Below are 15,629 nucleotides of genomic sequence, written 5' to 3'. Positions count from 1 at the left end.
AGGGAAGACAATCACAGCAGATGGCTTCAAAAATAATATAATTAAAAATAAATTTTTGAAGGAAAGGATTTCTGATTACTTTGCAACTGTGCTGGGATCCTTTCAGTCTGTCTGACAGCCTGTGGTCATCAATCCCTACAGCAGCTCAATGCCCAGGTCAGAGGCCCACAGCAGCTCCAGAGTCAACACCACATTTTCCAGCCCTAGGCTCAGAAATCCAATCAATTCTATCCAGGCCTTAGCATCAAAGGTTCACCATAGAACAACTGACTTCTACACATTCATTGCAGATACCAGTAGACATTTTCAGGTTAAAAATATGGGTTTAGATTTCTTTTTAGTGGAAGAACAACACTAGAGTAAGGAATCAGTGTAGCTATCCAGGGAATAACAGCTGAATTTCTACAGAACCCCACTGTGAAAACCATCTGCGCAACACTGGGCTGCCGGGGCTGCGAGTGAGGCACCAACCAGATGTGAAGAGTCAGAGTGAGGAAGAGAGGGAAGGAGAGAGAGGGGAGAGAATGACAAGCCTTATACACGAGTGGGAAGAACCAGAAACCAGGCCTATTTCAAATGAAAATAAACCTGAGGTTTGATGAACAGGGCCCATTCTACATTCTGCAAATGAAAGTGCTGGCTCAACCAAGGCGGGACACATGTAGCGTAATGTGCCAAGAAAAAAAAAAGCTTTAAAAAAGGCTCCGCAGATTGCCCACTACAAAATGATTATTGCACATATTCATGTATTACTATGTTTTAGAAAATAATTAGTTTTAATTACAGCAGTGAGAGAGTGAGCAGGCTCTGGTGAATTAGCTGGCAAGCTTTGTGGTGCTAATTTGCTAATATCGTTAGCATCACTGCAGGTTGAGACCACAGGTCCTGCCAAAAAAGCCTGCCCTGCCACGTGCCCATGAGTTTACATCAGCACACTCAACAATACACTTTGAAATCCCGTCTTTTCCACGGGCGCATTGGCTTGTTTTTCAAAGCCCATTTGCAGCCCAGTCAGTCCTTAAAGTCATCACAACACACACAAATCATAATTGGGATGTTTTTCTTTTTTTCAAATTACTTTCAATACTTAGACTTTAAGAACTGGAACAAAAAGCTTTTTCAAGTGATGCAGCTGCAGAGAAAAATCTATTGGGATCAGCTAAAAATGTTGTTATTTTTGTGAATGTGTGAAACCTCAAGCAGCTGAGAGATATTACACCGTGAAGACCGCCTTGTTCAAAGCAGCGGATTGGACTGCTTCCACGCAGTTTTGTCTCTGGGGTCTAACGAGATATGAATTAGTAAACCTGTACATTAAAAAACACCCTTTTCAGAAGAATAGAAGGATAAAAGAGCAGGATGAGTGGGAAAAGAGGGGCTTATTTATGCGAGTCCACACATCCTGGCTAGTTGATTCAGAGCGGGTTCAAAGGAATGACAGCCAAAACAATTCCAGAGAAAGTGGTAAAGTCATGGGCACATGGCTTCTGTGGCATCGAGCTTCTCCAATGGTTATAAGTGGTAGTTTTGTCAGTATTTACAATAAATTATGTATGAATATTATTTTGAAGGCAGGAATAGTAAGATTCTATTTTACGCATTAAATGTGTTAGCATACACAAAAGCAACTTGTAAGCATACAGAACTAGGCCAATACGTATTATGGAAATTACTGACAATTTACACTGATTTGAAAATCAGACTTACATGAATATAAATATATTGTTGGTCTGAATTTCCCCAAATTTCTTCATTCGCTATTATAGATTTTAAAACAGGCATTTTGGGTGTGCAAATAGAAAAATTATCAAAAGTGGCACTGTTCTATTATTTTGAGAGATAAATAAGGATAGAATTTAGAGTAATAAATAGTTCTATTTAATATTTCTACCTTATAAAATGTATGTTTTATTTTACTAAATGGATCAGAAGGTCTTTCCTTACTGTGGTTTTTACTATTCTTTTTATTTTAAATGCTTATTTTTGACTTCTTACCAGAATTCTCAAGGAATCACTGAAACGAGCCATATGCCTCCCAAGGCAATGGGACTCCAGGGGCACTGTTTTTTCTCCTTTCCCAGAAGAGAAGGACCACAACTATTACAAGGACGTGTTAAATCAAGGCACTGTTCCTTCTCCTATTGACATGAGTAATCCAGTATGTAAAGTTCAGACATAAAAAGGGGCAGTAAAGAATCTGTGACTGCAGCAAGTGCTGCCTGAGCACTGTAAATACTTTTCAAGCACCAGCCTCTGGCTTTACCGTTGAAATTTAAGAACTAAAACAATTTCTTAAAGTAAGTGTGGGTCAAGGTCCTAAGGCAGCTATTCCACCCTGGATTTAATATATTCAAAAGGAACGTAAAGAACATATGACATGAGTCAAACCGAACTTCAATACTCATGCCTGCTTTCTTTCTCTTCCTTTACTCAGTCTCCTTACAAGTCTGCAAAATCATTTCCAGAAGATGGTGAAATAGGTCAGAAAGGCACAGTTCTTTTCATTTCATGGTAATATACCAGACTGCAAAATATTTGATTTCTTGTTTTTGAAAACACAGAGGGCTGATCTATGTATGTACATCCGTGGATGTTCATGACTATGTTTCCATGTGGCAAGACGGAGAGTCCACCGTGAAGGTAACACACGCAGGATCTAAGAAGGGCTCGGGAGACGCATTGCTCTCATTGGATACGCAAGGCCCTGAGAGCCCCGACCGGGAGGACCCTCCACGGCACAGGGCGGGGCCAGCGAGCACCCTGGAGGCCCTGCATACCCCGTCATTGCCATCAACGCCCCCTCCACACTGTGGCCACCCCCAGGACACTGGCCATGCTGGGTGGCTTTCCAAGGAAAGTAGCTCCCCCAGCCACCTACAGAGTCTGGAACCGTCCACATACTTTGGCATACTCTCAGGATGTATTTTCCCCCAGTTTAAGAGATTTGGTTTTCATAACTTATCAAAACCCTTTTATCAAGTCCTTTGTATATGGGGGGAGGGCAGCAATTCACTTGAAATCATTACCTTAGAGCAAGCATGCAAGGAGCACCCCAGCAACCTCTATAAACAACCCGGACAACCAGCCCCTCACAATGGTGCCGAAGACCCAAACCTTTCTTTGTGAGAGACCCTGAAGTCCCAAGACAGAAAACAGTGATCCAGCTGGAAGATTGATATTCTAGGCGTAGTTTTGTGAATCTTTTCTCTTTTTTTCTATTTCAAAACAGCAAATCATCTGGTAAACACCTAATGCCCCACAAAGCTGGCAGCAGATCTGCCAGGAGACTGCTGAGCAAAATACCTCCACATTGGCACTTCTCAAACTTGAGCTTGCATGCATGAAAACTACCCACGGAAGTGGTCAGGGATGCGGATTTCTGGACCCACCTCAAGAATTCTGAAGGGAGCCCCGGAATCGGTAGTTTTAACAAGCACTGCAGGACGTCCGGAGGTAGGAGGTTCTCACTTTTTGTGGTAGTGTGATTGCCTTTTTCTTTGTAAAGGCCTACTGGAGCTGGGATACCCTGTACTGGCAGGGCATTAAGGGGACACTTTGCGTTTGGGACTGAGTGGTGCTAGGTTAGCAGAAGGACTCACTTCTGGAATGTGCCCAGGGCTCTCTGTGAGAAAGCCTGGTTCCAGCAGCACATATGGCCGCTCCTGTGCTATTTATAGGTGGCAGTAGGAGAAATGCCCTACATTTTGTAGAGTAGCGTCTGGTGAGGCAAACTTAGAACCACAGATGGGAGATATATTTTTTGGAATTTAGATGTCCACTTTAAGATGACGGTTTATAGGCAGACAAGTGCAAATGACTAATGAATATTATAAAACTCAACACAAATAAGTAAAACCTAACCAATCACACATGTATTGTATTACAGTGATTTGTAATTTTGCCCACAGTAATACATAATTCTAACCTTTTAATCTAAATAATTGAAACAAAACAAAACCAAAAAAGCTCTTTAGAAGGAAAAATTCCCACTGCTTACCATCCTCCTTCCCTTGGCATTTTAAGTGAAGAAATAGTTGTCACATTTATACTCACACTGACTCCATTTAAATAATTACTTGCTCACTGAAGCCTGTAACAATTTGTCACTACACAGGAGGATTTTTTTTTTTGGCCCCGTACGCTGTCTGCAACACAGTTGTTTGAACTCGGCGAAGAGAATTGCTGGAATGCTAGTTGCACTGGCTGCTGAGGTTCAGAAAATTCCACCACCAGACCTGGCCATCATTTGTGCTGTCCTCGCTTTCTCCAAAAGTATATTTTGATGGAGAAATGCTTTGCTGTTATCACTGGTAATTTATCTCCATGGGCCCAAACCAAGGAGACTGAAGTGATGGTGATCCCACCATTTCTGGCCCGTCTCTTGTGCAGTCAGGTGGACACTCCCGCATCCCGACGCTCACAGGGGCTGCGCTGTGACGCTCTACGTCACTCTTGTCTTTCTGAGAGATCAGAACGCAGTAACCGCAGATTCACGTGTCCCTGCCGCTAGGTGCACAGCCAGTGCTAAATGGCCAGTCCTCCTCTGGTACGCATTTCACTTAATCAAGGTGGGATAAAATCAGATCAACGTGTAGAGGAAAACTGGATACATGTTTAAATTATTAAAAATTCAATGTTTCAAAATGTACAATGCAGTAAAAAATACACTACCACCCCATACAAAAGATCATGAGGATAGATGGCCTTTCACTGAACAGATTTCCTCTGTACGGAATAACGAATAGCTGAATTATCTGAATAATAAGAACAGAAAGAAACCCTCTCTGTGAATCTCCATTAAGCTGGCTATTCCTTAGGAATACATAAATCTTCCGAGGCAGGGCACTGTGCCATCTGCTTGTTGTTGGTTGTTTTTGTGGCTCTGGGGTCCAAAGGAAGAAGGGGAAAATGAGCACTGCTGATATTAGGTAAAAATTGATTGTGTTGTTTCAATGCTCTCAAGTAATTTTATTCCAGCAAGTCAGACAAAACATAGTATGTCACAACCCAATACTCTGTTACCTGGGCCAGCACTGGTTAGGGAAATTAGGGAAAGAAGAGGCCTCCAGCTAACATGCTGTTTGCAAGCTTTTCACCTTCATCTCGAATGTAAAACATCCACCAAACTGTGATGGAGAAGCACTCAACGCAGCATCAGGAAAGGCTATTTTATTTATTTAAAAACCTTCATTTTTACCACTAGTTTCTATGTGTTCCTCTTTCACAAATCTTTCAAGAGAAGTCATCATGGAATGTCACCCTTCAATTAGGTCCTAGAAATCAACGACGCAGAAGCTCAGACAGGGGGCGAGCCCAGCCTCTTACTGGCTGTTCCGCCTGACAGAGAAACATGAACTTCTGGGGAGGCCTTTCAAAGACAGAGAGGCCAGAAAGGAGGTGAAAGGCAGAAGAAATGAAAAAATGTCATCAGAAAGAACCAAGGCTCTGGCTGTCCCATGCATTCCTAATGCATCACGGGGCGTCACAGGATACACACTGGCTAAGCCACGCCCTGCAGTCTCTGAAGGAGGGAATGCTCCCGTGAGATCCATCCTAACATGTGACAGAGGGTAACAGGTCGCTGGAAATACACATCACTTTATGTAAAAAGTGGCACTCATTGTCTTTAGGTAGTTACGGAACCTGAGGAGGGGGTTCAAAGGTCTTGAAGAGTCTAAGATCATGGGAGACACGCACAATTTTAGACACTCTCGGTATTTTGCACACACTGGCTACTCATCCACTGCAGTCATCAGGCATGACTTTTAAGAACGCTACTGTGGAGATTATAAAATGGGTTAAAATAACTAAACATCATAAAACATTTAAAACAGTTTCCCAATAGAGACAATCTGCACAGAGCATTTATGAAGCAGCTACTTCCGAGCATATATTTAGAGGTGTTTCCCTAAATGTAAAAAGTACTTCAAACCCCCCTTGCTCTGCCCTTCCAGCGATTTCCCCTGAAATGTGAATTTGAAATGTTTGTCTCCACCACTACCAAATGGAGAGAATTTGAGGATCTTCCAATACTAATAATTCCCAAAGAGAAAGAGAACTTAGTGTGTATATTTAACAATCTCCAATAATACTTGAAATATGTCCACTTGTTATACAAACACAGACTGAATAAAAATAATTTACATAAAATATAATGTAATTCTCAAGTCTTAAATAGATGGAGCAAGTTTCTGAGAAGCAGAAAAGTAGTATGATTCCCACTTTCGCCAACTGATCCACCTTCTCGGGCCATTTAGGCAGATTCACTGGTGGAGCCTAAGACGAGGAGAGGGGAGAGAGAGGGGCTCAGGAGCACAGAGCTGCCAAGGTTACCTGCCGAGCTGTTCACCATGGCGGGTGCCATGCTGTAGGGCGGCGCCTGCGTGTTCATCAGGCTAGAGCTGTTGTTCATGGGCTGACTGTAGGGAGAGCTGGAAGCCATAAGTCCACTCTGGTTCATGCCGGGGAAACTGCCTTGCCTACAGGAAGAGAAAGCACAGCACACATATACCGACCATGCACATAAGCAGCGGTTTGCCCCGGCAGTCATTTCTACTAATGCATTTATGTAAGGGGTGGGGCTATAACTTTTCATGTTTGTGTAAAACAGTTTATTTCCTGGAGAGAAAGGCTGAATTCTATTGCTAGGTAACTCTTTAATATACCCCTTTACAATTCCAAATATTACAAGTTCTGCAAGTAAATTACACATTTTTAATCATGTCAAGTGTTCCAGGTTATTATTTATATAGAGGAATATAAGCAAGAAAGGGGGAACTTGAAATAAGAACAGGAATTACAAAAGCAAGCAAAATTAACTTCTGACTATTAACACTACTTAGTATCCTCACATAAAAACCCAAAGGTTAAGAAATGAAAAACAAATGGGCAGTGTGGGAATGTTTTTTAAAAAAACTTCTTTGACCTAAATTTTCTGATATAAAGAATATGGGAGAAAGCACTTCCAAAACTCTCCCCGACCCTACTCTTTAACTTTGGCAATTAGGTTCTATTAAAAACATACCAATTTCCCTACATTAAAATGCCACAGTAGACATCAGACTTCCACTTCTTGTTGGTTGGGCTTTTTACGTTACAGAGGACGATGGGCACTCAGATCAGCTGCACGTGTCCCTAGCATGCAGTCGCCCGTCCCCAGGGTGGTGCAGACCTACGAGGCGGTCTTGGTGACTTAGTCTTGTTAGTTTTATCTTACGCCCTGTCAGACTTCTCTTCACTCTTGCAAAGAGGTCAAGAGTATTCTCTGATTTGAAGCAGATAACTGTCACACAATGTCAATTCTCTGACTGTTGGTGATGAGATGGGGGAGAGGGGGAGAGACTTTAACTGCACACTGGTGTAGAGATTGCCCTAAAAAGAGAAATGATAGCAAGGCGGCAAAAACGTCAAGAGTCCACCATTGTAGTCAAGCTTTTCTTATGTAAAGAGCATACCTTTAGAAAATTTTTCAAAGTTTTGGCTAGTCATGTTTCATCTTAGGAGTACAAGCTAGTAAGAGGGGTACAAATCCAAAGACACCCTGCCTATCTGTTCCAAATTAATTACAACTCCCTCCACCACCATTAAGCTATCACTTGGTATAATAGTTGACATTTTAAAATGAGATCCTTTAAAAGATTAACATAAATCTTATTTTTTTATGTTTTTTGAGACAGGGTCTCATTCTGTCGCCCAGGCTGAAGTGCAGTGGCGCAGTCTCGGCTCACTGCAACCTCTGCTTTCCCAGGCTCAGCGACTCTCCCGCCTCACTCTCCCAACTAGCTGGAACTACAGGTGTGAGCCAACAGCATCCAGCTAATTTTTGTATTTTTGTAGAGATGGGGTTTTGCCATATTGCCCAGGCCGGTCTCGACCTCCTGAGCTCAAAGCGATATGCTCACCCAAAGTGCTGGGATTACAGGCGTGAGCCACCATGTCTGGTCCATAAATCATTTTTTTAAAAACAAAAATATACTGTTCCTTTTGTGTACCTATTTTCAGTGGACTCAACTGAAAAACCTCTGTACAAAAAGTTCAAACATGGACCATCTGCAAAATCAAGCTATCAAAGGCATAACTGGTCTACTTTAAATATTAGACAAACTAGAGAAATTTCTGTATAATCTAATGCTCCATGATGGCTTGGAAAGAACATTGTTAGAAGCTGAAAGATTCTTAGGTATGAGGGCGGCTCAGGGAGAAATGGGCGTTACTTTAGCCTGCAATCCTTAGCTTCCTGACGGTCCACTTTGAATAACTGCAGACTGCTAAATCAGAATTAGAATACCCCTTGGAGTTCATTAAGAACAGATCTGAGATCATCCAACAGCTTCTGATTAACCTCTAGGTCATCATATACTCATGCACACAATTGCACAGTAGCTATAAACACATCCCTATGTGGTTCAGGGCTTTACATCATCTTGCAGAGTGTTGGCATTAACTCAAGTACCTCAGAAGTATCCCTTTGAGGTGTTCTTCAAACAAGGGACAATTGAGCATTTAGGTAACTGCTTCAAAAGTGGCACCTGATGGGACTGCTCTCAGTGTCTTAGCAGACAATCACTGAAGAGCACCTTCACTTGTGGACGGTTATGTTTTCTGGAAGGCTACTTCCACATTAGCGACTGCCTCCAAGTCACAGCCAATTTTGGCCCATTGTCCAAGATGCATTTTAGTGGCCACTGCTCTGTGATGGCTGTCCTCGTCATCCTTCCTGAAAGTAAGCCCTGCCTCTCCACTTAGCTTCATCTATGCCTTTTGTAGCACTGAGCTCTTTCTTTTGTATGTTAAAATAATTTATGCATGTCTTCGTTCTTCTAGGCACGGAAGCCTCCTGAGAGGAGGATCTGGGCCTAATTAATCCCTTGCACATGAAAGTTACTAAAAAAAAAAAAAAAAAATTGTTAAAGGGATGAATTACTACAGAACGTTTTTATTCTTGTAAAAAGGCATTACAAAGATGGTCGCCTTTTCAAGCTTCCATTAAATTCCGTCTCATATATAGTGTAACTAACATGTATGAAACTAATGGTTCCTTGAGACACTTGTTTATACTAAGGTAAAAAAGAGAATCAGAATAGAAAATCCACCAGGCAAATGACTGAATGAAGTAACCATCCAACCCTCATCTAGGATTTCTCCCCCAGGACAGCACTGTCCATCTTTAATCACCAGAAGATGATGAAGGCACACACTACAGGTTTTAAGAAATACCTTTAAACTAACAATGACAAAGAAATAACAAAGACTTAAAGGTCCATGCCTTGGATGTCAGTTGCTGGTTACAATGGTCCTTAATTAAAGCGCATCTGTAGTTTTAAAAGTTTGGTTAAAAAGCCAGGGGTCTTGACTCTGTCACTGGAGCTCTGGGAGCTCTGGTCCTTTGGATATCAGTTTTTACAACTGAACCGGGAGGGGCTGGTAATGATAGTGACAGTAATTTATTAAGTATTTACCACATGCCTGGTGCACATTCTAGGCATACACATTTAATGTTTTAGATTCCTGGAGGAAGGTAGGTGGAATTATGCTCATATATTAATAAAGGCAATAAAGATCAGAAAGGTTAAGTAACTTGCCTAAAGTCACACAGCTAGTTAAGTAGCAGAAATAGAATTCCCGAAACCTACTATCAGTGCGGTATACTACACTTCTTTCTCTATGGGACTCTAACACTGCTAACACTCAGTGAGACCAAGTGCCTGGCTCCTGGCAGCCTGCTGCACCATGCCTTTCCATCTGTCTGGTGTATGGCCCTGCGGTTGTACAAAGATGACAGACCAGAGGGTGTAAACTCTCCGGGAGTCTTGGAACACAGGCTTCAGGGAGGTGGCCACAGTGAGGGGTAGTGGGAGACATGAATACAACAGCTCCCTGGACACCTGCTGCAGGCCTACTGGGCCTCCAGGGCAGGAAGTGAGTCCTCCCAGGAGCGCAGGCCACACGTGGCCAGGGCAGAGCAGCGGCCAGGGCAGAGCAGCGGGTGCCTGTCTGGGTGTGGAGAGCCAGTCTTTCACCATTGCAGAGGAAATCCTATTTGCTCTTGCTTGAGACACTACTGCCAAGAGTCTTGGTAATTTTGAACAAACAACATGGGCCTGATACCAAAGAAGGCTCGCACTGCACGTCACTGATTTTGGTTAGTGGAGACAGTGGGCTCTGTGGATGGACTCCTAAGATGGCTGCCACCCTAACTAACCCAGCACTCCTGCTTAGCGTGGTGTTGCTAACCTAGGAGGAGTCTGTGGCTCACAACAAAAAGCTCCTTGTTTGGTGGGGCTGAAAATACAATGCCCGAGACCACAGCGACCTGGGTTCCGAGGCGACCTCAGCAGCAGCTGGGTCCTTTCCAGAGCAGCGCTCCCTGGCTGCTGAGCCCCTTCTGACCAACGCAACATTTGGACGGCTCCAAATGAATTAGGAGTGTGAAGAAGTAAATCAGTTGCTTTTTTCAAAAGCAACAAAACAAAAACAGGCAAAAACACGAATTGAAACGAGCAGAACATTTCCAATGTGAAACCCTACAGAAACCTAAGCTGTACCCGGAAAAGCAAAGCCTCCTCCTGGATCCTTGGGCTCTGGCTTCCAGAGGGCCTGCGGGCTTCATGTCTGTTACAAAGGACAGCTGTCCTGACTCTGCAGATGCCGAGTCCATGGCTGTAGAAATGACTGCCTAGGAACATCTCGGGGGGTAAGGAGACAAACATTTACAATAATTCGGTAGATGCACACTGTGGGGGTGACCCTGGTTGGGTGGTGCTGACCCCAGACCCCAGGATGCCGAATGACACTGCGCTCGCCTGGGCCAGGGTTAGACCATAGCACCGCTCCCTCCTCCTCTTAAACGGCAATGTTCAAATTGGGGAGTTATTACTTAAACATGCTGACCTCCGGAATAACCAGAAGAACTTTATTTAAATCTGGTTGGGACCACAGGTATTTAAGAACTGTCATTCTATAAGCAAAGCCAGGTTATTACAGGGAAAATAATTGAGAAAGCGGGACCTGTGAGTCTTCCCTACAGCACTCCTCATTCCTGCCTCGCGCTGCACACATACCCCAACAGCTTTTTTACTTTTTCCTTTCATTCACTTTGGAGATTTCTCAAACATTACATATTCATATCCCAACAAAGGGCTGTCTTTGGGGAAAAAAGCCCAAAGCAAACACCAGTTTTCAAGCGACTATTTCCAATGGTTCAGTGTGAAAACAGAAAGAGGAATATCACTTCCCACTACAGTTTGCTTTCAGCAGTTAGAAATATTAGTATGAAATTTCATGCAGTACCCACATCTTTCTAAATATCTGGTTTTAAAGTCAACTACATTAAAATTTAAAATAATTTTGATGCTTTAGAGACGAATATTTAGGCCTTATCATCTTAGCAATCAACACTGTATTTTCTCAACAGTGACAGACGGTGAAGTGTGAGGTTATCTTTAAAATGAATGGGTTTCTGATACAGTTCTTTGGAGAAGGGTAGGGACAGACAGAAGAAATGGAGACCCTGTGAGTGAAGCCACTTTAAAGTCCCATCCCAGTGGCAGACACAGGGGAAGCTCCAGCACATCCACTGCAAATACCACCCTTGAGTTATGTTCGGAATGAGCATCACGCAGTGCACGCTTTATTGGGAAAATGAGTGCGAGTGCCAGGTGTACATAACTTTCTCTGTACTGTCACTGTAGATGTAGCTGGGTTATGAAGCCAGAAAAGATTGCTTACTGACAAAATAAACTAGGCTAACACTAAAACTTGGGGCACTTTATCACTTAAACCCAATAGTCATCAGAACCAGTGCTCAAAACCTTGAAAAGCTCCAATTCCAGCAGTTTATTTCTAAATGTGTTACTTTATTCCTTTGGAGAGATCCAATTGCGTACATTAACATTACACAGGATGCCCTACATAAAATGTTTTATAAACACAAACTCTTCTCACACATGTATCTAGCATCACTGGTGAAACAGATTTTCAACCCGAATTACATGGTGACTCTTCCAAAGCAGTACTGAGAAGGAGAAACTCAGTTGAGATTATTTTAAATTTAATATTTTAAGAGGGAAAACCACTATGTGCCCCCCGCCAAAAAAAAAAATACAATCAAAACAGAAAATAAGACTGTCAAGCCCTGGTCAATTTTTGGTGTGGCTAATCCATCAGCGTGCTTGCAACAACAACTGCATTAGCAATTCTGGTGGCAAAATAATGTAATTTCAACAAGCCAGTGGCTCTGGCTAGGAATCAATCCTGTGGCGGTAAAGTGGCATTTGTCTCATTAGACAAAAGACAAAGAATAGAAGTGCCTTTATTTAAAAATGTAGATTCCTGTAAAAGTATATAAGCATATGCTACTAAAAAAATAGATTCTACCCCTTTTGCTCAGGGAGACATGCTAGAAGTAATCAAAATTAATCAGAAATACCTACTGCTTAGTTGACAGTTATAATCATTTGTCCAAGATGAGTGTTTTAAGATTAAGTATGGGAGAGGAATGAGCACAACAGCGGGCCAAGACTAAAAACAAACACAACCAAAGTCAAACAACCAGGGCAGCGACTGTGAAGTTGCAACCACATGCGTGGCTTGGAGAGGTCTGTGTGTTATGTGAGCTCATAGGAAGGCGAGCACAGAAAAAGTTCCCAAGGAAGGGATGACGTCCCCCCCATCTCTCAGATCTGAGGGATCAATCCACTGGAATTAACCAGGTGAGGAGAAAAGAGAAACAGCAAATTCAAGGGCCCTGGGGCATCCAGGAGCCCCTCTCCAGGAGAAAATACGGTAGAGCAAAATAAGAAGTGAGAGTGGTGGGGGGCCAGGCTTATGGTTCTCTGGGTTTGGTCTTTATCCTAAGAGAAACAGGAAGACACTTGGGGTTTTTAAGCAGGAGCAATGGCATTAAAATATGTTTATTTTAAAGACATGGTTCTCTGGCCGCGCTGGGAAGAACACATCGGAGGCAAGAAGAACGAATGTGGGGCTGACTGTTACGAGGCTGTTACCACAACCCAAGGAAGAGATGATGGCGCCTTGGAACAGGTGGTGGAGCACAATCGAGAGAGCTGAGCAATATCGTGGAGGCGAAACGTACACGATTTGGTGATGAATTAGGTCCTCTGGGGAAAAGAAAAGTTGTGCCTAGCTGTCTCCTAGGTGTCCAGCTTGTGCGATGGGCAGATAATGGGGCAGTCACGGAAATAAAGAACATCAGGGGAAAGCGTGGGCTTAGTTTTGGACATGTGGACAGGGTTTGGCTTTGGACAGGCCTCTGAGCACCTAGCGTCACACAGGCAGGTGGACTCTCAGGTCAGGAAGCAGAGGTTTGGGGTCATCTTTCCTCCCTATGCAGGAACCCCCTATATAAGACTTTGTGAATCTTGTCTAAGTCTTCCTCCACTGGTGAATGTGACCTGTTTTCGAGGCACCCTGTTCACTCAAAGAAAGCTTCCACGTGTTCAGTGCTAGCAGACAAGCTGGAGCAGCTACCAGTTATCTTCCAGCTCCCTGTTAATAACTCCCCAAACCCTTTGGTAGCTGATATGTTTACATTTTATTTTCTTCCTTTAAGAATGGGCAAAGAAGAATATTGTTTTGGCACAGCTTTATGAAAGAGAACTTCTAAGTAAAGGAACAGTAGTAACTTTGTTACCATACTCTCAAGAATAATCTTTTCAGTGGTTATGCCTTAGCTCTTCAGAATATAACTTCTCCCTGGCACGTCTTTGCCTGGGCCTTTAAAATGTGGCACTGCCCACAGGGCCTCTTGTTTTCAAAGCATTTCTCCTGATTGTCTCCACATTTCTCCAAAAAGCTGTATTTTTCACTCCTGCATCTTGGCGAAGCTCTTCTTGCTAAGCACTGAGGAATACTGCATATTCCAGTCTGGATTTCTTAAAAGCCTCTAACATCAGAAACATTTTTCCCTTTTGTTCATACTTCACACAGACTTCTCAGAGGGTTCCGACCTGTTACCAGCTCTGCTCCTGGCACTCCCTGCTGAAATGGCACCTGTTGTGCAATTTCAAGATTCAGCTCTTCCTTTTTGCTTCAATGCAGGTAACCAGTTTTAGTTGTTCCTAAAGCAGCTCACTGATCTTCACCTTTTCTCTCAAAGCAACCAGGAGAACAAATAGACTCAAGGGTTCTGAGGCGAGAGGCCTCCTTGTCAGGGTGTGAAGAAAATGCAAACACGGTGTTGTCTGGCTGCTTGAATTTTAGCAACTGATAACTAAGGAAGTTCTCTTCATCCTCAAAGTTGATTTTGGTTTGTTAAGCCCATTGTTCTGCTACTACGAACTCTTTCTTGGCAACCATACAAAAATGAACCTCAATACTGTGAAGGTATTTAGTTCAGAGATTCTGATTTCAGCTTTTCCCTGCTGATCCCCAGCACACGGGCTGCCGCAAGTGCACAGTGTGGATGAGAGCCACAGGGGGTAGCAGTGGGTCCCAAATCCTGTCTTTTCCCTGCAATGGATGACTCTCCACAACTTTGGGGGTTTGGTAACCTGTCGCATCCCACTGACCTCTGAGAAGATGTAAATGGAAGAGTAAATGGTTCTCTGGGTTTGGTCTTTATCCTAAGAGAAACAGGAAGACACTTGGGGTTTTTAAGCAGGAGCAATGGCATTAAAATATGTTTATTTTAAAGACATGGTTCTCTGGCTGCGCTGGGAAGAACACATCGGAGACAAGAAGAACGAATGTGGGGCTGACCGTTACGAGGCTGGTCTCGTGAAGCTAGATCCATATGGCATGAAAGAAACATTAGCTGCCAAGGATGTCACCCACAGAGAGAAAGTGTCACCTCTACTGCATTCTACTTAAGGATCTTTACTTAAAAAGTTTATCTTGAGATCATAGTACCATTAAGAAAAGATCTCAGTTATTTCCAAGGAGGGCTATTACTTCTCAGTGCTAGGAATAGCCACATCCTTTATTCCAGGACATCCCCTTCCAAGGCCACGAGGTGTAAAGGAGAGTGAACTGCTAATCCCAAAGTGGCTTAGCTGCCGAGAAGCCACAGGGGCAGACTGGAGGGAACAGGTCTCTTAGAGGTCTGGAGCCACACAGCCTCAGACACAGAGAGCTTATCAGCCCGGCAATACTTGGAGTAGGTAACAATCCCTGATGGACGAACCTGAGTTTTAGGAGTGCGAGGGTGAAGCACACATCTATCTTACATGCGTTCTATCTACCTCTCACGCCTTAATGGGCTTGTCAGTGGGCTTAAGAAAATTAATCTGGGTCCTCAGGTCTCCATCCTATATTACCGTGTCCCAGCAATATTGTGTAGAAACCTCTAATAAAAAATGCACTTGTCCAGGAAACAGAAAAACAGTAATTTCTGATCTTTAAAAAATCTTCCTAAAAATTCTTGGAGATTTCCCAAGTTAACAGTGGCCTGGGCCACAAAGTGACTTAGTTTGGTAAAGCCAAACATTGTTCAGTTAGGGTTAAAATGTAGGCAAGGCTTGCAAGCTGAGCAAAGCTATAGTTCTTTATGTCCTCACCAGCCACTCTGTGCAGGACAGGATTCAGACAGGTTCTTACCTGGCAGGAATTTTAACAATCGAAAGTAATCCAGTACGAGTTAACTTTGAAAACAAGGGCCACAATCTTACAGG

General features: G+C 43.1%; 1 protein-coding gene across 8 annotated transcripts in view; it reads right to left on the bottom strand.

Moving 5' to 3' along the window:
* The window catches only part of ARID1B (AT-rich interaction domain 1B), a 433,023-nt gene that overhangs the window by 35,903 nt on the left and 381,491 nt on the right, over positions 1-15,629 (bottom strand). For all 8 annotated transcript variants that reach the window (XM_054493038.2, XM_054493042.2, XM_063666760.1 and 5 more), the window contains one exon: positions 6,334-6,479. In XM_054493038.2, coding sequence (XP_054349013.2) covers positions 6,334-6,479 — 146 coding nt within the window. The remainder of the gene's footprint in view (positions 1-6,333; positions 6,480-15,629) is intronic.

This window comes from Pongo pygmaeus, chromosome 5, assembly GCF_028885625.2.
Source record: "Pongo pygmaeus isolate AG05252 chromosome 5, NHGRI_mPonPyg2-v2.0_pri, whole genome shotgun sequence".
Taxonomy (NCBI): domain Eukaryota; kingdom Metazoa; phylum Chordata; class Mammalia; order Primates; family Hominidae; genus Pongo; species Pongo pygmaeus.
This window is presented reverse-complemented; position numbering and strand designations above follow the sequence as displayed.